Source organism: Semicossyphus pulcher, unplaced genomic scaffold (assembly GCF_022749685.1).
Source record: "Semicossyphus pulcher isolate SPU_LCO1_2020_fin unplaced genomic scaffold, fSemPul1.0.p SCAF_5, whole genome shotgun sequence".
NCBI classification, from domain to species: Eukaryota; Metazoa; Chordata; class Actinopteri; order Labriformes; family Labridae; genus Semicossyphus; species Semicossyphus pulcher.
In genome coordinates, this window is record NW_027211726.1 from 18,252,740 (window position 1) to 18,279,194 (window position 26,455).

Sequence of the window (26,455 nt, forward strand, 5' to 3'; positions counted from 1 at the left end):
ATGCCTTCTTATGAAACTTCTAAATACAGAGCCAAAACAGTAAATGTAATCCAACATACTGCAAATTTAACTTGATTTTTATAGCTTACTTGTTTGACACAAGCTGCCTAATTTTTGTAGGTATTTCTCTGAGCAAATGTGTTAACTAAAACTACAATCTAGGGCTGAACGATTTAGAAAAAAATATCCAATTGCGATTAACTTATATTGTGATTTCGATATGATTTGCGATATTAAATTGAATGATAATTTTTCCTTTAATTGAAAAACATGGTAAAATGATTATGGTGTGTTTTATGCAGGGATCTGTACCAAACAAAGATATTTCATACTTGCGTCTGTGTACGATGTGTACGCCAGAACATAACTGCAGCACGATATTTAAATTGAAATTTCACCTTTAACAAATATTGCACCTCCTGCGATTTGAAAATTGCAGCAGGCCATATAATAATAAATTTTATTTGTATTGCACTTTATATTTAAGCAATCTCAAAGTGCTACAGAGAAGAAAAATAAAACAAGACAATTTTAATGTGTTAAAATGAGAGCCTATAAAAGGCACCTAGCAAAAAGCTTTCTTAAAAAGATAAGTTTTTAGGTCCCGTTTAAAAACATCCGCAGTCTGTGGCGCCCTCAGGTGGTCGGGGAGGGTGTTCCACAGCCTCGGAGCTGCATATCTTCTTTCTTTTGCGTGTCAAAATTAACCAAACTCACCCATCGTCCAGAAAATGTTCCCTAAAGCATGTTTTTGCATTCAGAAGTGAGAAATGTTATGACAAAGATATAAAACTGCATTCATATATGATGGCTTTCATTTTTGTTTATTCAACCAATCAGCTACCTCCAATATTGAAGGACACAATGCCAACAAAAATCTAATTAGATTTGTGTGAGGCCAATACATGTGCAAACACAACATATATTTACAGACTCGAGCAGCCTCTCGGTGCCGCAGTAATGTGCACACATCTTGCACTCCATGTCATTTTGAACTTTTATCCCTGCTTTCATGAGTTTCTGTGCAGCCTTCACGTCTTCCTCTGAGCTTTTCCTACCGGGTCTGTGATGACAACAATTCCCCATGCAGCCAAACCTGAAATATAAACGCAGGTGTGCATTTATTTATTATTTCAAACGTCAAAAACAAGTGAAGATGCAGCAAAAAAGAGTCAGAGATTCAGATGGCTTACATGCAGCAAATGTGATCTGTGCCACTGTCCCCATGGATGTAGGTCCGCCTTGTCGCATCACTTTCCGGGCTGCGTTGTACACATAAGCTCCGGACAGGATCAGACCTCCTCCGGAGATGAGCTGACAGCTCCAACAGTTCTTGAACATCTGACTGGGCTTTGACACAGGGGCATCAGCTCCTCCTGTGGGTGCTTCTGGTGTTGTTGACATTGCACTAAAGGGTAAGTGCTAATGCTAATGCTAATGCTATTACACGTCCTGCTTTGACACGTGCGAAGACGCCACATAAACATGAAATAATAAAGGAGCCAGTTATCGTCCTCTTCTGTTTTATTAAGTCGTCCCCACGAAGTACTAACTTACTACCAGAGACAATCTCAGGTTCTGCTCATGCTGTCTGTGGAGAGATCAGAATTGTAAAATGCTTCCGGGTGATGTTCCAATGTTTCCTGTCTTGCATTTTCAAAATAAAGCTCAAGTTATCCGACTGCCAGTGAAAAACTTTCCCTTCTCTATTTACATTGTAAAACAGAAATTGTAACACTCTTAGTATAGCCAGACTAGTCCGGTGCTTATGGAAATCCCTGATAATTACTTGCTCATTATGGCTTAGTTTACCCCCTGGCTATATAGAAAGGCCAGGTCACTTAAATCACTTTTTTTTTTTTTTTATCATACACCTGTTGTGCAGAATGCAGATGCAATTGGAAGTAAACCAAATTGCAAAATCCTAAAATGTGGATAGATGTATAAGTTTTAGTTATTTATTTTCCCAAGCCCACAGACTCACGAGGGGCGGGACAGCAATTTTATTAGGGGGGCGCCAATGACTTGAGCTCCTGATCAACTCTGCAAACAATTACAGAACAAGCTGACTCAGCTCTGTTTACCTCTGTCTCAAGTTGGACTTCTGGCCTCTCAGTGCTGTGATTTACCAGTTCTTTCTCAGTTACACCACTTTTGTCTGACAGGAAAGAAACCATGACACTGTTGCGTGCCATTGTCAGTTTTTCTTTAATAATGGCTGTTGTTCAGACAGAGCCTGTTTTAGACTCCTCATATGTTGCTGCTGTGTATGAGCACAACCCAATCTTAAACCCAGAGCCTCGTGTCCCACTGGCCCGGACTGCTGCCCTTCAGCACATGCAGAAAAACCTGGATATCTACGAGGAGCAGGCAGCAGAAGCTGCCAGACAGGTATGGGGAATGCGTGAGAGAGCTACAAAACTTTTTTCAGTCAAAGGAATAGTGTTGCCGACTGCTCAGTTAATACATAACCGTTCTGCAGATTTAGTATCTATGTCCTTGAAAACAATGTGCCCAAAATAAAGTAGTTTTATTTAGGTCAGGTTAGTTAATATCTTTAAAGCACAGTCCAGTTTATAGTAAATACATTAGGCTGTTTCTTAAACTTGGCAGGGTAGTCATCAAGACGGGCAATAACTGAGTACATTTTCCCAGGACAACTCCAGCATCATGACTGCCATAGATTATTGTCTCCTTTCTATCTTCTCTCGGTCAGGGTGCCCAGATCCTGGTGTTTCCAGAAGATGGTCTTCATGGTTTCAACTTCAGTCGTTCGTCCATCTCTGGCTACCTAGAAACAATCCCTGACCCCCAGCAGGAGAGCTGGAACCCCTGCACCGAGCCTGGAAAATACAACAACACTGAGGTGCACAGTCAAGTTCTGATCTTATTATCCAACAGACATTAACTGACATCAAGTCAACCCAAAGCTGCCAAAACCCTAAAAAAATGATGCAACTCCAAACCATGAATATGGATCACATTTGAGCATGGTTGTTTCTCAGGTTCTCCAGCGGTTGAGCTGTATGGCTCGTCGTAATAACCTCTACCTGGTGGCCAACATGCCTGACCTGCAGCCCTGCCCTCTGAAGACTGACCCCGCCTCCTCCTGTCCCTCTGATGGACGCTGGCAGTTCAACACCAACGTGGCCTTCAGGTGCACTGTCGGCCTTAAAATGGAACTAAAGTCCATTTAGATTTTCTAAAATTGTCTTTTCATTTCTAAAGTGGTGCAAGTTCAAAATTTCACAAATTGTTTGCCTTTCAGCTCAGATGGCCTGCTGGTGGCGCGCTACCATAAACAGAACCTCTTCTATGAGGAGTCCTTCGACACTCCACCACAACCTGAGATCATAACTTTTGATACACCTTTTGCTGGGAGGTTTGGCCTCATAGTATGCTTTGACATCCTGTTTCACGAGCCCACAATTGCCCTGGTGAAGAAGGTAGACAAACACACACTCAAATTCAACACTACATTCTGGTGTTTGTGTCTGTTTTCCTAAAATCTGCCCCTGGTTTGACCCCTTTTAGGGTGTGCGTCAGCTGGTTTTTCCAACTGCCTGGATGAACGCGCTCCCCCTTCTGGACTCGGTCCAGTTTCACCGGGCATTAAGCTTGGGTGCCAATATCACTGTGCTGGCAGCCAACCTGCGCCATGACAGATTAAACATGAGGGGAAGTGGTATCTACACCCCTTTTTCTGCCACCTTCCACCACGCCCAGAGAGGAGACCCAGAGGAGGGCAGGCTGCTGGTGGCCAGGGTTCCAGTCTTAGATCCAGAGAGGTTGGAGCAGAGGTCGGCAACACAGGAGAAGGAAGTTATGGCTGAGTCACCAACATCTACAGCAGCAGACTCTGGATTCTGTCAAGACAGCTGTTCTGATGCTCCTCCTCCAGCAACTGCTTCTTCTGCCCTGCCCTCCTCCGCCACCTTCACTTCATCCATGATTAGGGACGCATTTACATTTGTCCTCTTAAATGAGGCAGAGGGCAAACTTAATGTCTGTAATGGCACCTTTTGCTGTCACCTGCAGTACCGGCGGTCACCACACAGTGGTAGTAAAGAGCTATATGCATTTGGAGCGTTTGCTGGAACGCACACTGCGGATGGACGCTGGGCCCTGCAGGTATGAATGATTTGATTTTGTTTTTTCAAACTGCTTCATGAATCTTGTGTAACCCTATCACATCTCTGTTGCAGGTGTGTGCACTCGTCCGTTGTGCAGGTTCAGATGCCAGCTCCTGTGGACAGGAAGTAGAAGAGGCTGAGTCTAAAATCGACTTCCTGTTGGAGGGGAAGTTTGAAACCAGACATGTGTACCCATCAGTTTTGGCTAGCAAGATGGTCCTGGAGCAGCCAGAGCATTTTGAAATAGCTGCAGATGGCAGAGTGACACTGAAACACTCAAACATGACTGGCGGGCTGGTCACTGCCTGTCTGTACGGACGGATGTATCACCTGGATAATGAATAAACTACCTTGAAATAATGTGTCAGAAGAAATACATGTTACACTTTTAAAAAAGTGATGTTAAAAGAGCAAATGTTGTGAGTAAGACTGCTTGTCTTCTGTCAAACACATACTGCAATTATAATAAAAATGATTGGTGGCTAAATGGTTTATTTCATTTTAATTATGACTGAATTATACATAGGCCTAATGCTGTTTTGTATAACTTGTAGTTAAGTAAGAAACTAAGAGGAAATCATGATAAATATTGTCAGTTACCTTTATTATATTATAAGACACAGGGGCATCAGCTCCTCCTGTGGGTGCTTCTGGTGTTGTTGACATTGCACTAAAGGGTAAGTGCTAATGCTAATGCTAATGCTATTACGCGTCCTGCTTTGACACGTGCGAAGGAGCCACATAAACATGAAATAATAAAGGAGCCAGTTATCGTCCTCTTCTGTTTTATTAAGTCGTCCCCACGAAGTACTAACTTGCTACCAGAGACAATCTCAGGTTCTGCTCATGCTGTCTGTGGAGAGATCAGAGTGGTAAAATGCTTCCGGGTAGAGATGTTTCGGTTCTGAACGATCCGTTCAAAAAGAACGAATCTTTTCAGTGAACGGAATGATGCGTTCACTTCCATGCATCAAAATTCGCTCCATTCGTTCACTTGGCTCCGCTTGCGGCTCCCCAGTGCCTCCCTTCTTCTTTTAGAAAACCAGACTGATTAATGTTAGCACGAGCCAATTGCCTTTTAGAGGAGGGCTGTTTGTATCAAATCAAATGTATCAAATGACCATCATTGGTTAGGAGAACGACTGAACGTATCGCTTGACCGAATGTCTCTCTCTCTCACTCGTTCACTGAACGAAGACCATTCTCGTTCACTGAACGAGAACGGTCTTAGTGAATGAAACGACCCGATTAGGTGCATCTGTGCATACAAGTCAATTCACAGATGTGTAAACCACTGACAGATGAACATAAACTAAACTATGTTTATTTATTTAGAAATTATAATGTCAAGAGGTTTTGTAATGGGCAAGTTGGGCCAAGTAGACCAGTGAATGTAATGGGAGCCGTCATCGTTCATGAACGAGTGAAAGTGAGTGAGTTACGGGTAAACCGGAAATGTCACTGAGCGACCTGGTGAACGAATGTAATGAACGAATCTTTCAGCTGAACGAAATCCGAAGATCCAGGTCACTGAAGTGAACGAGAGCTGACATTCCGGATGATGTTTCCAATTTTTCCTATCTTGCATTTTCAAAATAAAGCTCAAGTTATCCGACTGCCAGTGAAAAACTTTCCCTTCTCTATTTACATTGTAAAACAGAAATTGTAACACTCTTAGTATAGCCAGACTAGTCCGGTGCTTATGGAAATCCCTGATAATTACCTGCTCATTATGGCTTAGTTTACCCCCTGGCTATATAGAAAGGCCAGGTCACTTAAATCACTTTTTTTTTTTTTTTATCATACACCTGTTGTGCAGAATGCAGATGCAATTGGAAGTAAACCAAATTGCAAAATCCTAAAATGTGGATAGATGTATAAGTTTTAGTTATTTATTTTCCCAAGCCCACAGACTCACGAGGGGCGGGACAGCAATTTTATTAGGGGGGCGCCAATGACTTGAGCTCCTGATCAACTCTGCGAAACAATTACAGAACAAGCTGACTCAGCTCTGTTTACCTCTGTCTCAAGTTGGACTTCTGGCCTCTCAGTGCTGTGATTTACCAGTTCTTTCTCAGTTACACCACTTTTGTCTGACAGGAAGGAAACCATGACACTGTTGCGTGCCATTGTCAGTTTTTCTTTAATAATGGCTGTTGTTCAGACAGAGCCTGTTTTAGACTCCTCATATGTTGCTGCTGTGTATGAGCACAACCCAATCTTAAACCCAGAGCCTCGTGTCCCACTGGCCCGGACTGCTGCCCTTCAGCACATGCAGAAAAACCTGGATATCTACGAGGAGCAGGCAGCAGAAGCTGCCAGACAGGTATGGGGAATGCTTGAGAGAGCTACAAAACTTTTTTCAGTCAAAGGAATAGTGTTGTCGACTGCTCAGTTAATACATAACCGTTCTGCAGATTTAGTATCTATGTCCTTGAAAACAATGTGCCTAAAATAAAGTAGTTTTATTCAGGTCATGTTAGTTAATATCTTTAAAGCACAGTCCAGTTTATAGTAAATACATTAGGCTGTTTCTTAAACTTGGCAGGGTAGTCATCAAGACGGGCAATAACTGAGTACGTTTTCCCAGGACAACTCCAGCATCATGACAAAACAGTGCCAAAAACTGAAATCAGAAATCAACCTGAAATCTGAATTTGAGAAACCACCCCCCCTGCCGTCAAAAAACAGGGTCAAAAACTGAAGTCAGAATTTCGACCTGAAATCTGTATTTGAGAACCACCCCGGCCCTGTCATGAAAAATCGGGGTCAAAAACTGAAGTCAGAAATTGACCTGAAATCTGTATTTGAGAACCACCCCGGCCCTGTCATGAAAAATCGGGGTCAAAAACTGAAGTCAGAAATCGACCTGAAATCTGTATTTGAGAACCACCCCGGCCCTGTCGTGAAAAAACAGGGTCAAAAATGAAGTCAGAAAATTACCAAAAATCGACCTGAAATATGAATTTGAGAATCCACCCCCCCCGTCGTCAAAAAACAGGGTCAAAAACGAAGACAGAAAATTACCAAAAATCGACCTGAAATCTGAATTTGAGAACCCCCCCCCCCGTCGTCAAAAAACAGGGTCAAAAACTGAAGTCAGAAAATTACCAAAAATCGATTTTTCTTGCGTGGTTTCTCAAATTCAGATTTCAGGTCGATTTTTGGTCATTTTCTGACTTCAGTTTTTGACCCTGTTTTTTGACGACGGGGGGGGGGGGGGGGGGGGGTTCTCAAATTCAGATTTCAGGTCGATTTTTTGGTAATGCCATAGATTATTGTCTCCTTTCTATCTTATCTCGTTCAGGGTGCCCAGATCCTGGTGTTTCCAGAAGATGGTCTTCATGGTTACAACTTCAGCCGTTCGTCCATCTCTGGCTACCTAGAAAAAATCCCTGACCCCCAGCAGGAGAGCTGGAACCCCTGCACCGAGCCTGGAAAATACAACAACACTGAGGTGCACAGTCAAGTTCTGATCTTATTATCCAACAGACATTAACTAACATCAAGTCAACCCAAAGCTGCCAAAACCCTTATAAAATGATGTAACTCCAAACCATGAACATGGATCACATTTGAGCATGGTTGTTTCTCAGGTTCTCCAGCGGTTGAGCTGTATGGCTCGTCGTAATAACCTCTACCTGGTGGCCAACATGCCTGACCTGCAGCCCTGCCCTCTGAAGACTGACCCCACCTCCTCCTGTCCCTTTGATGGACGCTGGCAGTTCAACACCAACGTGGCCTTCAGGTGCACTTTCGGCCTTAAAATGGAACTAAAGTCTAGAGGTGCAAGTTCAAAATTTCACACATTGTTTGCCTTTCAGCTCAGATGGCCTGCTGGTGGCGCGCTACCATAAACAGAACCTCTACTATGAGGAGTCCTTCAACCCTCCTCCACAACCTGAGATCATAACTTTTGATACACCTTTTGCTGGGAGGTTTGGCCTCATAATATGCTTTGACATCCTGTTTCATGAGCCCACAATTACCCTGGTGGAGAAGGTAGACAAACACACACTCAAATTCAACACTACATTCTGGTGTTTGTCTGTTTTCCTAAAATCTGCCCCTGGTTTGACCCCTTTTAGGGTGTGCGTCAGCTGGTTTTTCCAACTGCCTGGATGAACACGCTCCCCCTTCTGGACTCGGTCCAGTTTCACAGGGCATTAAGCTTGGGTGCCAATATCACTGTGCTGGCAGCCAACCTGCGCCATGACAGATTAAACATGAGGGGAAGTGGTATCTACACCCCTTTTTCTGCCACCTACCACCACGCCCAGAAAGGAGACCCAGAGGAGGGCAGGCTGCTGGTGGCCAGGGTTCCAGTCTTAGATCCAGAGTGGTTGGAGCAGAGGTCGGCAACACAGGAGAAGGAAGTTATGGCTGAGTCACCAACATCTACAGCAGCAGACTCTGGATTCTGTCAAGACAGCTGTTCCGATGCTCCTCCTCCAGCAACTGCTTCTTCTGCCCTGCCCTCCTCCGCCACCTTCACTTCATCCATGATGAAGGATCCATTTACGTTTGTCCTTTTAAATGAGGCAGAGGGCAAAGTTAATGTCTGTGATGGCACCTTTTGCTGTCACCTGCAGTACCGGCGGTCACCACACAATGGTAGTAAAGAGCTATATGCATTGGGAGCATTTGCTGGAACGCACATTGGGGGTGGGCGCTTGGCCCTGCAGGTATGAACGATTTGATTGTTTTTTCAAACTGCTTCATGAATCTTGTGTGACCCTATCACATCTCTGTTGCAGGTGTGTGCACTCATCCGTTGTGCAGGTTCAGATGCCAGCTCCTGTGGACAGAAAGTAGAAGAGGCTGAGTCTAAAATCGACTTCCTGTTGGAGGGGAAGTTTGAAACCAGACATGTGTACCCATCAGTTTTGGCTAGCAAGATGGTCGTGGAGCAGCCAGAGCATTTTGAAATAGCTGCAGATGGCAGAGTGACACTGAAACACTCAAACATGACTGGCGGGCTGGTCACTGCCTGTCTGTACGGACGGATGTATCACCTGGATAATGAATAAACTACCTTGAAATAATGTGTCAGAAGAAATACATGTTACACTTTTAAAAAAGTGATGTTAAAAGAGCAAATGTTGTGAGTAAGACTGCTTGTCTTCTGTCAAACACATACTGCAATTATAATAAAAATGATTGACATGGCACTAAATGGTTTATTTCATTTTAATTATGACTGAATTATACATAGGCCTAATGCTGTTTTGTATAACTTGTAGTTAAGTAAGAAACTAAGAGGAAATCATGATAAATATTGTCAGTTACCTTTATTATATTATAAGACACAGGGGCATCAGCTCCTCCTGTGGATGCTTCTGGGGCTGTTGATATTGCACTAAAGGGTAAGTGCTATTGCTAGCGACGTTGTGGTTTAACACGTATGAAGGTGCCACATAAATATGAACAAATAAAGGAGGCGGTTGCGAGTTATCGTCCTCTTCTGTTAAAACAGGTTGTCCACATGAAGTAGTAATTTACTACCAGATACAATCTCCTTGTCATGTTGGCTGTAAAAAGACCAGGGCCCGTATTCATAAAGCTTCCTAGTACAAAGAGTTGCTCCTAGTGAAGAAATTCTAAGAAAATTCTTGACTAAGCTCCTAAGGTGAGAAACTGTTAGGAGTAGTGAGGAGGACTTTTAAGAGGCTTAAGAGTTCTTAAGCAGAGAAGAAAATGGCGGAAAGACGGAGAGATAGGAGAAATGTTCTCAAAACACTGAATAACAGTCAGCTAATTAAACAATACCCTACAGAGTGGATCGTGCAGGGATCATGTTTGTGGTAGATCTCATTAGAGACGTGACGCATCAAATCGATATCGCCAGAAATTAAAGTGATCACAACATTAAAATATTTGGCAACTGGAAAAATGCAAAGTGCAGCAGTGATGACTTGGGTCTGTCGCAACCGTCAATCAGCAGAGTGATTAAAATGAAAGGGAATAGGCATGTGTATAGCAGGTGTAACCGGTTGTGTTTTTCTGCTGGACTATCCTGGATGTGTCTCTGTGACCCTGGTGTTTATGGTGCAGGAGGGACGTCACTACCACACAGATGTTGCTCTTAGTCTGGCTCTTCTTTATTCTGGTGTGTAAAATCATCAGCACACAGTCATAATGCTGCATATGCAACTGCAAGGACATATATCTGTTTAATACAAAACAGGAGATCACGGTCAGTAACGTGAGGATACAGCCACGAGTGGAGCAGCCGACACATTAAGCTAGCTAGCATAAGCACGTCATGTTAGCAGATTGCAATTTGTATATAAAGTTACCATTTCTACACATAAGCGTCTGTAACTCTCACTATAAGTTCTATTCATGTTCATAGTTAGACTCCACGTTACTGACAGTTTCCAGGATATTTATAAATCATTAAACATTGTAACTTTGAACGTAGTATTACATACACGCACCCACCTGCAGCTCAGGAGACATTTCCTTTGCTGAGGTACGTACGGTGGCCAGCTAGGAGCCCTAACGCTGCAGTTGCGCTACGCGAACCACCAGGTGGCAACAAAGTCACATTAATAATACAACCACATACATTTTGCTGAAATTCAACACAAAGAGTATTTCCAACTCTGTTACACGGGCTTGGGTATGGGACGCACATCCGTATTATTGCACGGGCATATTTTAATTCTGCATTTAAGTTAACTTTGACAGCAGTTATAAGTAAGAGGTAAACTATGTCACCTGTGCTTGCAGATTCCTGCTTGGGTGCTGCAGTCTCCCCTCTCACGTGAGACTTTAACACAGAGCCTACCACTACTTTTCACACTCTTCACTAGTGCGCACAAGCAGAGGGAAAGATGCATTTATCTGCTGCGCTACATTTTCCCATGCCTGCCTCTTGGTTTGAGCTGTAAAACCGGGGCTGAATTTATGTCCTAAAATGTTTTTTTATTCATCAACTACTTGAGATAAAAGTAAACACTGTCCCTCCATCCAGTTGGGATTTCTGGTTCTTCTTGTTAAATGCAGCAAACGCAGCTTCTTATAAGCTTTAAATAGACTGGCCAGCATTCCCAGAAATTGCGAAGATGAGCCATTTTCCCTCGTTAATATCAATTAGATCAAGCTGGTAGCATGGTTAATAAAAGTGATCAAGTAAATATAACCGCATGTGAAGATGAGCATGTGTTTCAAACATTCTGTAGGCTTTATACATTAAAGTGTGGCTTACAATTTATTCAACAGAGATGTTCAGTACATAAAATCAATTTCATAACCAGCAAAAAAACTCCTCAGGGGGGCTTTAAATTGATATTTCTGATTTTAGAAATGTAAAAGGAAAATTTATGTCACAAACAATGAGTGAGTGGAAACAACAAAATAATTTTCTGACCATAAAATGACAGCTTGTTTGGTGTTCAAAACTACCATCCCAACGCTATTTTCCCCAGCGCAACACTGTAGACTGCGCGCAGCATGGTCACATGACCAACGACAAAACTTTATTAACCACGAACACAACAAAGGAAATAGCCTAATATAATACCTTTGACACTTTGACATAACAAAATGACCGAAATAACAGTGAATTTATATTCTCCATGACTGCAACAACAGTCAAATATTACAGATAATCCTTAAAGGGGAAAAAAGGTAGGTTTAGTAATCTCGCCGTTATAATGGCAACGCGTGAGGTCGAAGCAGCATCAGCTACATTTGGGGGTATACTACAAAGCAGGATTTGCGGTTATCGAGGTAACTTCAGAGTTAACTCCGAGTTTTCATTACTACGAAGGTAGTTCACTTCTTACCGGGGTAGATCACCATGCTAATTTATGCTGAACACCTGCTCCGGAGGTTATGTCCGAGATAAGAGATTACCTGAACTAATCACCACCTACTGACCAATCAGGGCTCTTAATTTCGGAGCTCTGTGAGCAGATCATGAGAGGGAGGAGGGAGACCGGTAAACACTTCCACTTTACCGTAGGAGTTTTTAAAATATATTCATGAAAGATATTAATTGCGCTTCACTGATGTACATCTACAACAGAGACTTATAAAAACACTGAAGCCTGAAGTACTTTTGTACTCATAAGATATGATAGTAAGCATTTGTACAGCTTTAAATTGTGGTTTTATGGGCTATTTTTTTTATATTTGCTTCACGGGTCCGTTTGATACAGCTGCAGAATACGGTCTAAATCTGCCATGAACAAAAATGCATCTGTGCAACGTATTAATCCCATGTAACACACGAGTAATAAATATATCATGCACTAACCTTATCAGCTGGGTGGATTTTAGTCTGGATTATGTGTAATTTCTTCATATCTTTCTAAAATCATAGTTTGCTCTGAGTTTGTAAAATATGCCGATCAGCTGACGTCAGACTTGCCCGTGTTTAAATTTGTCATTTGCTCCAAACAACGCCCCTTTAATGTGAACGTGCCCAGGGTTTCTGGGTTGACTTATCGAGTTGATAACTAGCGTCGTGTGACAGTTCAGCGCGATCTCCTTTATTAAATTAAGTGAAGCCAGATCAGGTCTCTTGATTCAGGAGCTCTGTGAGCAGATCGTGAGAGGGAGAGAGAGAGATAGTGAACACTTCCGCCCTACCGTCTGATTAAGGAAACGTCGTGTTACAATCAAACTATCAGTGATTTCAGCTTCTTGTCAACTCTGCAAACAATTAAAAAAACAAGCTGACTCAGCTCTGTCTACCTCTGTCTCAAGTTGGACTTCTGGCCTCTCAGGTGCTGTGATTTACAAGTTCTTTCTCAGTTACACCACTTTTGTCTGACAGGAAGGAAACCATGACACTGTTGCATGCCATTGTCAGGTTTTCTTTAATAATGGCTGTTGTCCAGACAGAGCCTGTTTTAGACTCCTCATATGTTGCTGCTGTGTATGAGCACAACCCAATCTTAAACCCAGAGCCTCGTGTCCCACTGGCCCGGACTGCTGCCCTTCAGCACATGCAGAAAAACCTGGATATCTACGAGGAGCAGGCAGCAGAAGCTGCCAGACAGGTATGGGGAATGCTTGAGAGAGCTACAAAACTTTTTTCAGTCAAAGGAATAGCGTTGCCGACTGCTCAGTTAATAAATAACAGTTCTGCAGATTTAGCATCTATGTCCTTGAAAACAATGTGCCTAAAATAAAGTAGTTTTATTCAGGTCAGGTTTGGTTAATAGCTTTAAAGCACAGTTTATAGTAAATACATTAGGCTGTTTCTTAAACTTGGCAGGGTAGTCATCAAGACGGGCAATAACTGAGTACGTTTTACCAAGACAACTCCAGCATCATGACTGCCATAGATTATTGTCTCCTTTCTATCTTCTCTCGGTCAGGGTGCCCAGATCCTGGTGTTTCCAGAGGATGGTCTTCAGGGTTTCAACTTCAGCCGTTCGTCCATCTCTGGCTACCTAGAAACAATTCCTGACCCCCAGCAGGAGAGCTGGAACCCCTGCACCGAGCCTGGAAAATACAACAACACTGAGGTGCACAGTCAAGTTCTGATCTTATTATCCAACAGACATTAACTGACATCAAGTCAACCCAAAGCTGCCAAAACCCTTATAAAATGATGCAACTCCAAACCATGAATATGGATCACATTTGAGCATGGTTGTTTCTCAGGTTCTCCAGCGGTTGAGCTGTATGGCTCGTCGTAATAACCTCTACCTGGTGGCCAACATGCCTGACCTGCAGCCCTGCCCTCTGAAGACTGACCCCACCTCCTCCTGTCCCTCTGATGGACACTGGCAGTTCAACACCAACGTGGCCTTCAGGTGCACTGTCGGCCTTAAAATGGAGCTAAATAAAATAAAATTTCTAAAATTGTCTTTTCATTTCTAAAGTGGTGCAAGTTCAAAATTTCACACATTGTTTGCCTTTCAGCTCAGATGGCCTGCTGGTGGCGCGCTACCATAAACAGAACCTCTACTATGAGGAGTCCTTCGACACTCCACCACAACCTGAGATCATAACTTTTGATACACCTTTTGCTGGGAGGTTTGGCCTCATAGTATGCTTTGACATCTTGTTTCACGAGCCCACAATTGCCCTGGTGAAGAAGGTAGACAAACACACACTCAAATTCAACACTACATTCTGGTGTTTGTCTGTTTTCCTAAAATCTGCCCCTGGTTTGACCCCTTTTAGGGTGTGCGTCAGCTGGTTTTTCCAACTGCCTGGATGAACGCGCTCCCCCTTCTGGACTCGGTCCAGTTTCACCGGGCATTAAGCTTGGGTGCCAATATCACTGTGCTGGCAGCCAACCTGCGCCATGACAGATTAAACATGAGGGGAAGTGGTATCTACACCCCTTTTTCTGCCACCTACCACCACGCCCAGAGAGGAGACCCAGAGGAGGGCAGGCTGCTGGTGGCCAGGGTTCCAGTCTTAGATCCAGAGTGGTTGGAGCAGAGGTCGGCAACACAGGAGAGGGTAGTTAATGCTGAGTCACCAACATCTACAGCAGCAGACTCTGGATTCTGTCACAAAGACAGCTGTTCTGATGCTCCTCCTCCAGCAACTGCTTCTTCTGCCCTGCCCTCCTCCGCCACCTTCACTTCATCCATGATGAAGGATCCATTTACGTTTGTCCTCTTAAATGAGGCAGAGGGCAAACTTAATGTCTGTAATGGCACCTTTTGCTGTCACCTGCAGTACCGGCGGTCACCACACAGTGGTAGTAAAGAGCTATATGCATTGGGAGCGTTTGCTGGAACGCACACTGCGGATGGACGCTTGGCCCTGCAGGTATGAATGATTTGTTTTTGTTTTTTCAAACTGCTTCATGAATCTTGTGTGACCCTATCACATCTCTGTTGCAGGTGTGTGCACTCGTCCGTTGTGCAGGTTCAGATGCCAGCTCCTGTGGACAGAAAGTAGAAGAGGCTGAGTCTAAAATCGACTTCCTGTTGGAGGGGAAGTTTGATACCAGATATGTGTACCCATCAGTTTTGGCTAGCAAGATGGTCGTGGAGCAGCCAGATTATTTTGAAATAGCTGCAGATGGCAGAGTGACACTGAAACACTCAAACATGACTGGCGGGCTGGTCACTGCCTGTCTGTACGGACGGATGTATCAGCTGGATAAAAAATAAACTACCTTGAAATAGTGTGTCAGAAGAAATACATGTTACACTTTTAAGAAAGTGATGTTAAAAGAACAAATGTTGTGACTAAGACTGCTTGTCTTCTGTCAAACACATACTGCAATTATAATAAAAATGATTGACATGGCACTAAATGGTTTATTTCATTTTAATTATGACTGAATTATACATACGCCTAATGCTGTTTTGTATAAAATAACTATAAAGTTGTTAGGTAAGAAACTAAGAGGAAATCATAATAAATATTGTCAGTTATCTTTATTTTAAGACACAGGGGCATCAGCTCCTCCTGTGGATGCTTCTGGGGCTGTTGATATTGCACTAAAGGGTAAGTGCTAATGTTAGTACACGTCGTGGTTTAACCCGTGTGAAAGCGTCACATAAACATGAACAAATAAAGGAGGTTATGTTATTAATTTACTGTTTAACTTTATTGGGAAGAAAATAATAACTAATATCAAAATATGTAACAATTATTCATAATTCAAATCATAATCACATACATTGGTGTAAAAGGTGAAGGAGAGTGATGGCTCTCAACTTCAGCTCTCAGAAATCATTAGTTTTATATTGCATAACAGAATTTAGGTTTTCCTTAAATTCAATGTTGGACGCCACCCAATTCTGACAAAACAGGGAAAACTTATAATTAGTTAATGAATGACTTTAGGCTCATGATCTCAGGGCTGCTACGAGGTTCTTGCTCATGGTGTACAGTGACTTTACCATTTCATACACACACAAATCACACGGATCAAGGTCTTTATAAATGAAAGGTTGATTTAAATACTAACATCTAAACAGAATGTAAATGAATAAATGAGAAATAAATGAACAGGTACAATGAATACAGTGATGAACAATAAATGAATGACAACAGACCACATTGTAGATGGCATTTGTGACTGGTATCTTTTATGTTTTAGGACTTAAATGGGATTTAATTACTAAGCAGTTGAGAGTTTGAAAAGGCACCAAGATTGTGAAGCAAAGCAATTCTAATTTTTAAAGATCTTCATTTAGGTTTAATGTCAATTAATCCTAATTAATTTAGCATCAACACATAGGAGATATCATTGTATCACCTGATGATCATCTGATGGGTGTGGCAGCAGGCTCCCTTCTGGCGCTCGGGCCTTTTCAGGACGGCTTTCGTCCCTCGTGGCCTCTCAGCAGGAAGCTAAATCACCTTCATTTTCACCCCCCTTTCTCTGGTTGGGGTGAAATTCTGTGTCAATTTTGCCAGACATCGTTTAGGAGTGTCTTTTGTTCGACGTCTCCTTTAAAGGTTGCTGGTTTCGGTTTCTTCAACACGTTCAGTGCTACACAATAAGGCTTCTAGTTCTTGACAGCTCAGGACTTCAGGAGAGGTTCAGGCTGCATGAGCTTACAGCGGAACCTGGGACAGGCCGTGTGGCAATGGCAACATCCATTATGAAGACAAGTAGTTTACATGTACACATGCACGTCTGCATATGCACAGGTAAACCTTTATGCACATCAAATGAATGGATGTAATGATCTCACTAGTCCACATGTGGTCTTCCTTTGTTAGCAGACAGACATGAGGAGGAGGAGTGATCAGGATGAGGAGAACTGCAGTTTCAGATTCATGTTAAAACTATTTTCACAGTATTAAAAACAACAAACCAAAAATAAAAAGCTACACACAAAGTAACACATCATAAATGTATGCTTGTCAAAAAGCAAGCTATAACAACCATAAGGTGGAATTCAAGGTCAGTGAGTACAGAGCTGAGCAGCTTAATGGACTTTTTAAGTTGGTTTTGAAGATGCTGATGGAGCTGCAGCTCCTCACTTCACCAGGCAGGGTGTTCCACTGATTTGTGGCTTTTACAGAAAAAGCTGAGTGCCCAAATGCACAAGCACCAGCAAAAAAACTCCTCAGGGGGGCTTTAAATTGATATTTCTGATTTTAGAAATGTAAAAGGAAAATTTATGTCACAAACAATGAGTGAGTGGAAACAACAAAATATTTTTCTGACCATAAAATGACATCTTGTTTGGTGTTCAAAACTCCGCCAAATGTTGACGGGAGCAGCCCCAAATTAAACTACCATCCCAACGCTATTTTCCCCAGCGCAACACTGTAGACTGCGCGCAGCTCGGTCACATGACCAACGACAAAACTTTATTAACCACGAACACAACAAAGGAAATAGCCTAATATAATACCTTTGACACTTTGACATAACAAAATGACTGAAATAACAGTGAATTTATATTCTCCATGACTGCAACAACAGTCAAATATTACAAATAATCCTTAAAGGGGAAAAGGGTACGTTTAGTAATCTCGCCGTTATAATGGCAACGTGTGAGGTCGAAGCAGCGTCAGCTACATTTGGGGGTATACTACAAAGCAGGATTTGCGGTTATCGAGGTAACTTCAGGGTTAACTCCGAGTTTTCATTACTACGAAGGTAGTTCACTTCTTACCGGGGTAGATCACCATGCTAATTTATGCTGAACACCTGCTCCGGAGGTTATGTCCGAGATAAGAGATTACCTGAACTAATCGCCACCTACTGACCAATCAGGGCTCTTAATTTCGGAGCTCTGTGAGCAGATCATGAGAGGCCAGGAGGGAAAGAGACCGGTAAACACTTCCACTTTACCGTAGGAGTTTTCAAAATATATTCATGAAAGATATTAATTGTGCTTTACTGATGTACATCTACAACAGAGACTTATAAAAACACTGAAGCCTGAAGTACTTTTGTACTCATAAGATATGATAGTAAGCATTTGTACAGCTTTAAATTGTGGTTTTATGGGCTTTTCTTTTAAATATATTTGCTCCACGGGTCCGTTTGATACAGCTGCAGAATACGGTCTAAATCTGCCATGAACAAACATGCATCTGTGCAACGTATTAATCCCATGTAACACACGAGTAATAAATATATCATGCTCTAACTTTTATCAGCTGGGTGGATTTTAGTCTGGATTATGTGTAATTTCTTCATATCTTTCTGAAACCATAGTTTGCTCTGAGTTTGTAAAATATGCCGATCAGCTGACGTCAGACTTGCCCGTGTTTAAATTTGTCATTTGCTCCAAACAACGCCCTTTTAATGTGAACGCGCCCAGGGTTTCTGGGTTGACTTATCGAGTTGATAACTAGCGTCGTGTGACAGTTCAGCGCGATCTCCTTTGTTAAATTAAGTGAAGCCAGATCAGGTCTCTTGATTCAGGACCTCGTGAGCAGATCGTGAGAGGGAGACAGATAGTGGTAACACTTCCGCCCTACCGTCTGATTAAGGAGACGTCGTGTTACAATCAAACTATCAGTGATTTCAGCTTCTTGTCAACTCTGCAAACAATTAAAAAAACAAGCTGACTCAGCTCTGTCTACCTCTGTCTCAAGTTGGACTTCTGGCCTCTCAGGTGCTGTGATTTACCTGGTGTTCATCAGTTACATCACTTATGTCTGACAGGAAGGAAACCATGACACAAGAAATTTTTAAAGTGATATTAAAAAGAACAAATGTTCAGACCAAAACTGTTACACATATGTCTTCTGTCAAACACATACTGCAATAAACTGAAAAACACACTTGAATCACCTTCGACTTTCAATGAACATTTGACACAAATGGCACATTTCAAATCATCTGTGTCTTCTTAGCTCCCACACCTGTGCCTCCCTTATACCTAATTACCTTTTGGCCTGTAAGACTGCCTAACCTGTTTGTCTCAGTTCTTAAAACCTTTCCACCCAAACCCCATTCCACCTCTCTCTCCTATCTCAACACAGGAACCAATAAGGGATGCATCGAGACGCGCCCCCACCCCGAGACTCTACCCCCGGGTTCCTGACGCATCCAGCTACCTCGACCCCATTCAACCCCTATCATGCCACCCAACCTCGACCCTTTAGCATGCTCAAAATAAACTCCTTTTATGGTGTATTGATGTAATTTGGAGCTCTGGGCTGAAGCTTATTTGTTTTTACCTTCAGAAGGACTGGTGCCAGACAACTGTCATCATCCCCAGCCCTTGCACTGTGTTGTTTAGACTTCCAGGCAAACAAAAAACCAGGCCATACACATGACTACATGTGCAGTTCAGTGCAAAACAAGCACTTGTGGTGGAGGGCTTAGTCAAGTGTTTGTTCAGTTATTAGTGAGGTATCATGATAGTCAGAGCGGAGCATTCAGCAGGTTGTTGGGTAGATTTGGATCCTCTAAATTATGATGACATTAACAGAGACAGAAGTGGAAATACATGCATCAAAGACAAATTATATTTACTGACTGATCGTTTCACCTTAAAGAGACTAATTAGGCCTCCATAGGAGGAAAAATAAGAATGAATCATACAAGGATTACAGAAGGAGAGGTTAAAGGTCACCTTTGCATGTCGTTTCTTTTGCGCTGTCAAACTCTCAAAAAGGACAAAAGCCTCTGGGAATTATTTGCATAGAAAAATATAAAAAGCGCATTAACAAGCAGCATTTTCACTTTCCATAGTCTGCAGACAGGTTGTGAATGTTCCAGTTAAAACACTCAGGTGACGGGCAACAGATCAGAGTATCGATGCAATAAAGAAGCTGAATTTATGAGTGTCATCAGTACAGAATCCCCTCAGGCTCCAGTAATAAGTATTTCTTCATAGAGGGCGGCAGAGGCAGCTGTGCTACACCTCTGTGGCAATGCTCGGCCAGGCGGCCTCTGATGGCACATCTGCTCAGGTGAAGCAGGCTGCGAGGAGCGTTGGAGCAAACTGCGAACAAGGAGTCATAGAAGGCTTTGTGTCTCTGAGGAGCAAAGAGAAACTTAGAATTTACTTAAATTATGTACATACTTTTCTACAGTGAAAATAAACTTCTTACTTTCCATACAGTAGATCCTTTTCCTACCTTGTAGCTGTCACCAGGAATGGCAGCTCTCCACTTATTTGTGGGCTTCAAGCGTTCATAAGAGTTGACCATGATTTCTACAGCTCTGGGGACGTTGTGGCAGGATTGCAGCACCTAAACAAAACAACACACACCAGGATATTATTCAGAACAAAAGTCTTACAAGCCCCTGAAGGCATCAGTCTACATGTGTACCTTGTGGAACTGTGGCGGGTAGATCCGAGCTGCATTGTGGTTGAGCAGCAGCTGGTAGCAGAGCTCAGGTATGGCCATAGGCCTGACATCAGTCACTTTGAGGAGGTACTGGATGGGGGCACAACCGTTGATGTCCATGGCTCGTGTGTCTGCTCCGGCCTCAAGCAGCATCTGCATCAGGATGTGATCGCAGTTCCAGGCGGCCTTGTGAAGAGCTGTTTTATGGTCCTCTTCTTGGATGTTCGGTTCTGGAACAGAAGAGAAACTTAACGTAGATACATGACAGTATAGTTGGAAAATGGGATGCACAGTCTCGGGTCCACACACTCACCTGCCTTGTGGTCCAGCAGGAGGCGACAGACCAGATGGTGGTCTTCCTTGAAGATTTGCTCTTTAGTGTCAAAAGCCCAGAAGGCCGCAGTCATCAGGGGCGTCTCCTGCAGAGCGTTGAGAGCATCCACAGAAGCTCCGTGGGCCAAGTATAGAGCCACCAGCTCTGGGACGCCGAGTCTGGCTGCTGTGTGTAAAGGAGTCTCCTCGTCATGACTTTGGCTCGCCATGTTGACGTTTGCACCTTCATCAGGGGGAAAAAAAATTGTCTTTATTTGCACTTGAATCTAACTATCCATCTTTTCATGCCCCCTTCCTTCCTGACCTTTGAGGATGAGCTGCTTGGCACAGTCCACAGACTCCTGGCTGATGCAGTGGTGCAGAGGTGTGTGTCCGCTCAGAGACAGAATGTTGACCTTTGACCTGTGAGCCAGAAGCAAAGCAACAAAGTCGCTGTTGGCGACCCCACAGGCCACGTGCAGCGGCGTCTTCCCGTTGGGCATCCTGTTGACTGCTGCACCTTCCTCAAGGAGCACCAGAGCTGTTTCCAGAGCGTTGTACATCACAGATACATGAATCCCCATCGCCCAGGACTTCTCCAGTTTGTAGCCTGGGAGCCAGTAACCTGTGGAAATCAAGACAACCAAATGAGTTTAAAGGCTGTGAAGCTAGTTTTTGTAAAAATCAGGACCCCAGAAGGGGTTCTATTTTAAAAAAATGTTTCTTTCAAATTTATATCAATTATGGTAAGCTCCTGTCTTTGTTCAATCTGTTTCCTCTTACAGATTTCAAATGATACGGACCTAGTTGGAAAAAAATACAATAAATAAATAAAGTTTAAAAATAACTATTCTTAAAACGAACTTTTACTTTGATAGTTCCATTTTAAATTATATGCAAGTTAACAGAAAAATACTCATTGAAGTTTTCAGGGGATTTCTAAATAAAAGTCTGAGGTGCTTACGTTATTTCTTACAAAGACATATACGTATTGCTCTGTTCTTATATTCCAGTAGTACAAGTATGGTTGTGTTGTAATTCACCTTGTGTAGACAGCTGTTCTTGTTAACTCCTGCAGTGGGATTAATGGGATTATAGCACAACCTAGTGGATAAACTACAGAACTACTTAAATAATGCTTTTTTGAAACATGTATTCTCTCACAATCTTTTTTACTAAGGATACAATCCAGAACTACATAAAAAATCATTTTACTGCTGCTGGTAAAATATGAACCAATGCCCTCCAACTTCCTCTTTACCTTGTTTGTATGAGGCCAGTACCATGCCGGGGTCGTCCACCTCCAGCACAGTGTTGATGTCTAGTTTCCCGCTGTGCAGAATGTGCAGGACCTGCTGGGCATCGTTGGTCTGCAGGGCCTCCTGGAACTGTAGCTTCAGCTGTTTCAAAGCCAGCCGTCTGGGGCTCAGCTCCTCCATGAGTTCTTTAAAAGAAGGGCCTCGCTCCTCGCGGGGCACTAATGTTCTCCACCAAGTGTGGAGGAGATAGGAAATTAACCCACAAATTATAATAATGAAGGTGTCAACCATACCCACACTGTAAGGCCTCCATGAGCTCGGCCATCAGACATGGGAGGTGTTGGAGGAAGGAGGACGGAAATGAGGTAGAAGAAGCAACAAGTGAGAGGAGGGAGCGGTCACAGGGGGAAAATAGCCCTGGGTGACATTAGGCTCATTATAAATAGAAAGCAGAGAGGGAGGGGACTGGAGAGTTACAACTGGCTGTAGCTGACTCAGATAAGCCAGTCTGCTCAGGCATGGGATGTCACATGGTACAAACAGGCCATGTTTATTCTCTTCTCTTATATTCTTCATATTAAAATGTTATTCTATAAGTGCTCACTATCAGGTTTACCATGAGAAATACTTTTAGGAGAAAAAGGATCAGTCATCCAAAACTGTTTGGCTGTACAAAACACAGATTTATGTTAAGTAGGGAAAGCTAGATAAAGTGGTGAAAAAAGGACAAACAAAAGCAAAATCTGGACAGTGGCTGCACATTTTATTCAGTGTGACAGGAAGCTGCACTTTCAAACTTTCAGAATAAGAAAAAGAGAGCAAGGTAAAAGAAAACAAAGGAGGAGGATGAGGAGAGCTTTTTAAAAGAGTGAAAGCATGGCTAGCAGTTTGTGGTGATTATCTTTTTGCTCTTTGCGCACGTGAAAGTCAAACCCTTCCAGACAGGATTCAAACATTTGGTGTTCTCGCCTGCCAGGAGCACCAGGGTCTCATCCATAAGTTGGTGTCATCATGCCAGTCAAGCACATAGAAAAGATCTAGACTGACATTTTGGCCTCAGGTCTGAACTTTTAGCCTCCTCAACCCGCAGACAAACTGTGCACACACACTGACACAATAGAAAACAAGGCTTCTTCAGGATTCTTACAGCGTATTGCTCTCAGTGTTTTACTTTACATACAAAAGAGTCAAAAGAGCGCAGTCGGCTGACTGACTCTAGGGGAGAGAGAGGGAGAGGGATATTCACAGAAAGGTTCAAGTGTTACAAAATATTTCATAAGAATACATCATGAGCAGTTTATTGTAGTAGGAGTAGCACTGGAGCAGCTCTGTGGTTGTATTTAACTAAAAACTACAAGCACAATGGGAGAGAACAGCTGTGTCCCAATTCAGGGGCTGCATCAACGTATCCCAAGATTCATTGCGCGGCAATTCAAACGAGATTGCGGACTTTTAAGCGGCCGAGGAATACACTTGTTAAAAAACAAAAGGCGCCTTGATTCAAATTATCTTGTCAATAATGGGACCAGTTACGTGACGTTAGTTCTGATAGCTAGTTCGCCAGCTAGCTACCCGTTGCTCGGCGACAGGAGCGGCGTTTGGTGACGTAAGGATAAGGGCAGGAACAGCTGGTGATGCAAACAGGAAATCCTCCGTAGTTCGGTTTAGCCGGTCTAGGCGAGCCATGAATGACTCCTCCTCGGTAGACCGCTTCGCAGGATCCAGCCCCTGAATTGAGACACAGCTAATTGCTGTGTTTTCTTGCTTTGCTTTAAATCCTTCATTTCATCACAACCATTTGAATCTAAATCACTTTTAATGAACAGTTAATTATGTTTGGCAATAAGAAGTAATCATACAATTCTGGATAAATCATTATTAGGTGTTAATAATACTCTTATTTTGTATAAGTTATCATAAACAGTAGTCAGTTTCTTCATTAAATACAGAAATAAATAAATAACATTAACAGATCAGCGGTACCTTTATAACTGTGGCATTTCATGGAGGTATCTTTAACTCATACTATTGTTCCTGTTGTTGACAGCGCACCAGGCAGGGCCCTTAAGACAAAAGGGAATCATAACAAAGCTGCCATCGTTTCTATCACGGTGACACTGGTGTCTCTATATTTTATGTAAACCTACAGAATGATTCCTGGGAATGATAAAGAAGTGACACAGGGAACATGTGTCTCAGTGAGCTTCATAATCCTAAAACAAGAGTTGCATAAAAGTCAAAAATAATTTCAAAGGTATATTTTCTTTATCTAACATATAAATCAAAATGTTTTAAGTATTACTGAACTGGTTTCATAAGAAAAGTAAAACTATATTGCGCCTACCAGGTGCAGTTTCCAGTGTTACATCAGTAGTATCGGGTTTCTTTAAGACAATTTCTGGACTCACTGTATCCGTCCATAATCACAGAGATAATCCATCTATATGGCAGCATTCCTAAATATCAATCAGAATATTCAAAAGTATTTTGCATGGTGACCTTTGACCTATAGTTTTCGATGAATGAACAAGTAGAAATGTTTAGTTTAGTATGTGTTTCGACACTCACAGAAGCGGGTAGAGTTCAGAAAAATTCTACTAGTCTAGAATTTCTAAAGGCAGCGGCGGGGATTTACTTTGTTATTGAGGGAGAATATAAAAAGAGGTCAAAAGCAGGTTACAAGCGGAGTCAAAGCAACATTATGCATATAAGCAGGAAGTCTCAGTTTAACACTTTTTTGTCTTTGTGGTATGGGTTTGGTAAGTTACAAATTCTATGATTACATTGTACCTGAAGTCTCCATTAGAACCAGTCCAATGAGAACAGAACGTCCTTGTCTTCATTCATACTTTGTGTACTTCTTTAGTATGGTACATGTATACTTTAAGGAACATTGGAAAAGCCAGTACAGAGGTTACATTTACAGTGTTTGCACTTCCAGTGTTCTTGGTTGTTCTGAGAGAGTTTGTTTCTTCCAATGAAACTTCAGTTCCAGTGTTTTCTTCTTCAGTAGCGAAAGTAAGCAGCATGGGGACACCCAGTGGCGGGAGATGAGTACTGCCTCATACAGTATATTCCATCACTCCAAATGTCGATCAAAATGGCACATTAGACATATTTGTATCAGTATTTATCACTGTACATGTACATGGTCGTTAAATCTAAAGTTGCTGAGGTGGGCTCTGAAGATGATATGGGATGAGGATAAGGGAAACTTCTAACAGACTTACTCAGGATATGAATAAATAAACCCAATTTACAGCAATAAACAGCTAAATAAATAGAACTGAGTAATTCCTAAATGGCTAAAAACGCAGGATGGGTATAAAATCAGGCAAACGAATGGGGCAGCATCCTGTTATCCAACTGCTCGTTTTGGTTTAATTTGCTTGGTGATAAAGTCACTCAAACATCTCAGACAGTTGGATGTAGCTCCACCACTGAGAACTTTTGAACTTCTTAGCAGGCGTCCCTCAGGGTTCATTTGTGGGGCCTACTGACGTTCTGTTCCTCAAGGTGCTACGTGGTGTGGGTGCTACGGTAAAGCAGGAGGTGAGCTCACAATTCACGTCACTCTGTTATGCTTTCTTTCTGCTGCTGCTCCAGCTCTCTCTTCCGTAGCTTCTCACGCTGTTTCTCCGCCTTCTCTCGGTTCCTCTTGGCCTTGTCCATCAGAACTTTAAGGTCTTTGATCTTTTTCTTGATTAGGGCACGGTCCTGGGAAGAGGTAACTCCAAGGGCCTGAAAAAAATTCATTAAAATGAAGATATAAGCATTTTTTCTAACTTCCTCCAAACATAGTATATATATATATATATAGTATATTCAGAACAACATCACTCCCTCTCATTTGATATTGCTTTTATACAACAGTTAAATAAGCTGCAAATAGTACTACAAAGAACTTTTAGCTTACCTTTAGTTCAGTGCTCTCCAGCTGCAGCAGCTGTTTTCCATCTATGTTTTTGGCAGTGAATTCTGGGATATGGTGTTCTAAGTTGAGGCCTGTGAGCCAACGGGCCACTTGCTGGGAGGTCCACTCTGTGACGCTGCGGTTCTGCCACTGACACTGCTTTGGTAGCTGTCCCTCGTCTAAGATCTGAACATGTACAACAGAGACAGAAAGAAGGAAGCTTCAAGTTATATCTTAAGATATTTAACACTGCACGAAAAGAGTACCTTCTACAGAACACTGAATGACATGCAGAGAAATATGATTCTTCACCATGAACGATGTGTGGAAATGAAGAACAAACAAATGGCTTATACCTCACAAACACAAAGACATGCATGTAGTACAACACAACCTTCTCACCTCATCATCTATCATATCCAGACTCTGAACAAGGCAGCATTAAAAACAAAGGAAGAAAACTGAATTGTTATCAGAGAAATAAAACAACATGGCTTCCACGACAGCAGCCAAGATCAGCATTTGGAAACAGAGAGCTTAAACTGGTGCATTGATTTTAAGCTAGTTGGTTTCTGTCAGAAGAATACGAGAGAAGCTGCTCCTTTAAGGGATACTGTGTTTTTCTGTCAGAG

At 42.5% G+C, this 26,455-nt stretch overlaps 5 protein-coding genes across 5 annotated transcripts in view; 3 read left to right on the forward strand and 2 right to left on the reverse strand.

The window, feature by feature from the left end:
* The first annotated feature begins 2,175 nt into the window (after positions 1-2,175).
* On the forward strand, positions 2,176-4,580 carry LOC138609022 (biotinidase-like). The gene is made up of 6 exons (XM_069681626.1): positions 2,176-2,391; positions 2,717-2,866; positions 3,006-3,157; positions 3,269-3,446; positions 3,535-4,131; positions 4,206-4,580. The coding sequence occupies exons 1-6, from the start codon at positions 2,176-2,178 to the stop codon at positions 4,476-4,478; spliced, it is 1,566 nt and encodes a 521-aa protein (XP_069537727.1). The 3' UTR covers positions 4,479-4,580.
* A 1,659-nt stretch (positions 4,581-6,239) lies between these two features.
* On the forward strand, positions 6,240-9,224 carry LOC138609095 (biotinidase-like). Its single transcript, XM_069681714.1, has 6 exons — positions 6,240-6,459; positions 7,441-7,590; positions 7,730-7,881; positions 7,958-8,135; positions 8,222-8,818; positions 8,891-9,224. The coding sequence occupies exons 1-6, from the start codon at positions 6,244-6,246 to the stop codon at positions 9,161-9,163; spliced, it is 1,566 nt and encodes a 521-aa protein (XP_069537815.1). The 5' UTR covers positions 6,240-6,243; the 3' UTR covers positions 9,164-9,224.
* Positions 9,225-12,746: 3,522 nt separating this feature from the next.
* On the forward strand, positions 12,747-15,363 carry LOC138608891 (biotinidase-like). The gene is made up of 6 exons (XM_069681475.1): positions 12,747-13,147; positions 13,469-13,618; positions 13,758-13,909; positions 14,019-14,196; positions 14,283-14,882; positions 14,957-15,363. Exons 1-6 carry the CDS (start codon positions 12,932-12,934, stop codon positions 15,227-15,229), a joined length of 1,569 nt encoding a protein of 522 aa, XP_069537576.1. The 5' UTR covers positions 12,747-12,931; the 3' UTR covers positions 15,230-15,363.
* A 4,472-nt stretch (positions 15,364-19,835) lies between these two features.
* On the reverse strand, positions 19,836-22,201 carry LOC138609377 (ankyrin repeat and SOCS box protein 4-like). Its single transcript, XM_069682027.1, has 6 exons — positions 21,913-22,201; positions 20,977-21,276; positions 20,653-20,895; positions 20,322-20,569; positions 20,127-20,240; positions 19,836-20,024 (listed from the first exon to the last, which is right to left on the reverse strand). The coding sequence occupies exons 1-6, from the start codon at positions 22,199-22,201 to the stop codon at positions 19,836-19,838; spliced, it is 1,383 nt and encodes a 460-aa protein (XP_069538128.1).
* A 455-nt stretch (positions 22,202-22,656) lies between these two features.
* Positions 22,657-26,455, reverse strand: part of ppp1r9a (protein phosphatase 1, regulatory subunit 9A) — a 57,140-nt gene continuing 53,341 nt past the window's right edge. The window contains exons 18-20 of the mRNA XM_069681516.1: positions 26,226-26,249; positions 25,827-26,009; positions 22,657-25,651 (exon numbers count right to left, since the gene is read on the reverse strand). Coding sequence (XP_069537617.1) covers positions 25,481-25,651; positions 25,827-26,009; positions 26,226-26,249 — 378 coding nt within the window. The 3' untranslated portion in view covers positions 22,657-25,480. The remainder of the gene's footprint in view (positions 25,652-25,826; positions 26,010-26,225; positions 26,250-26,455) is intronic.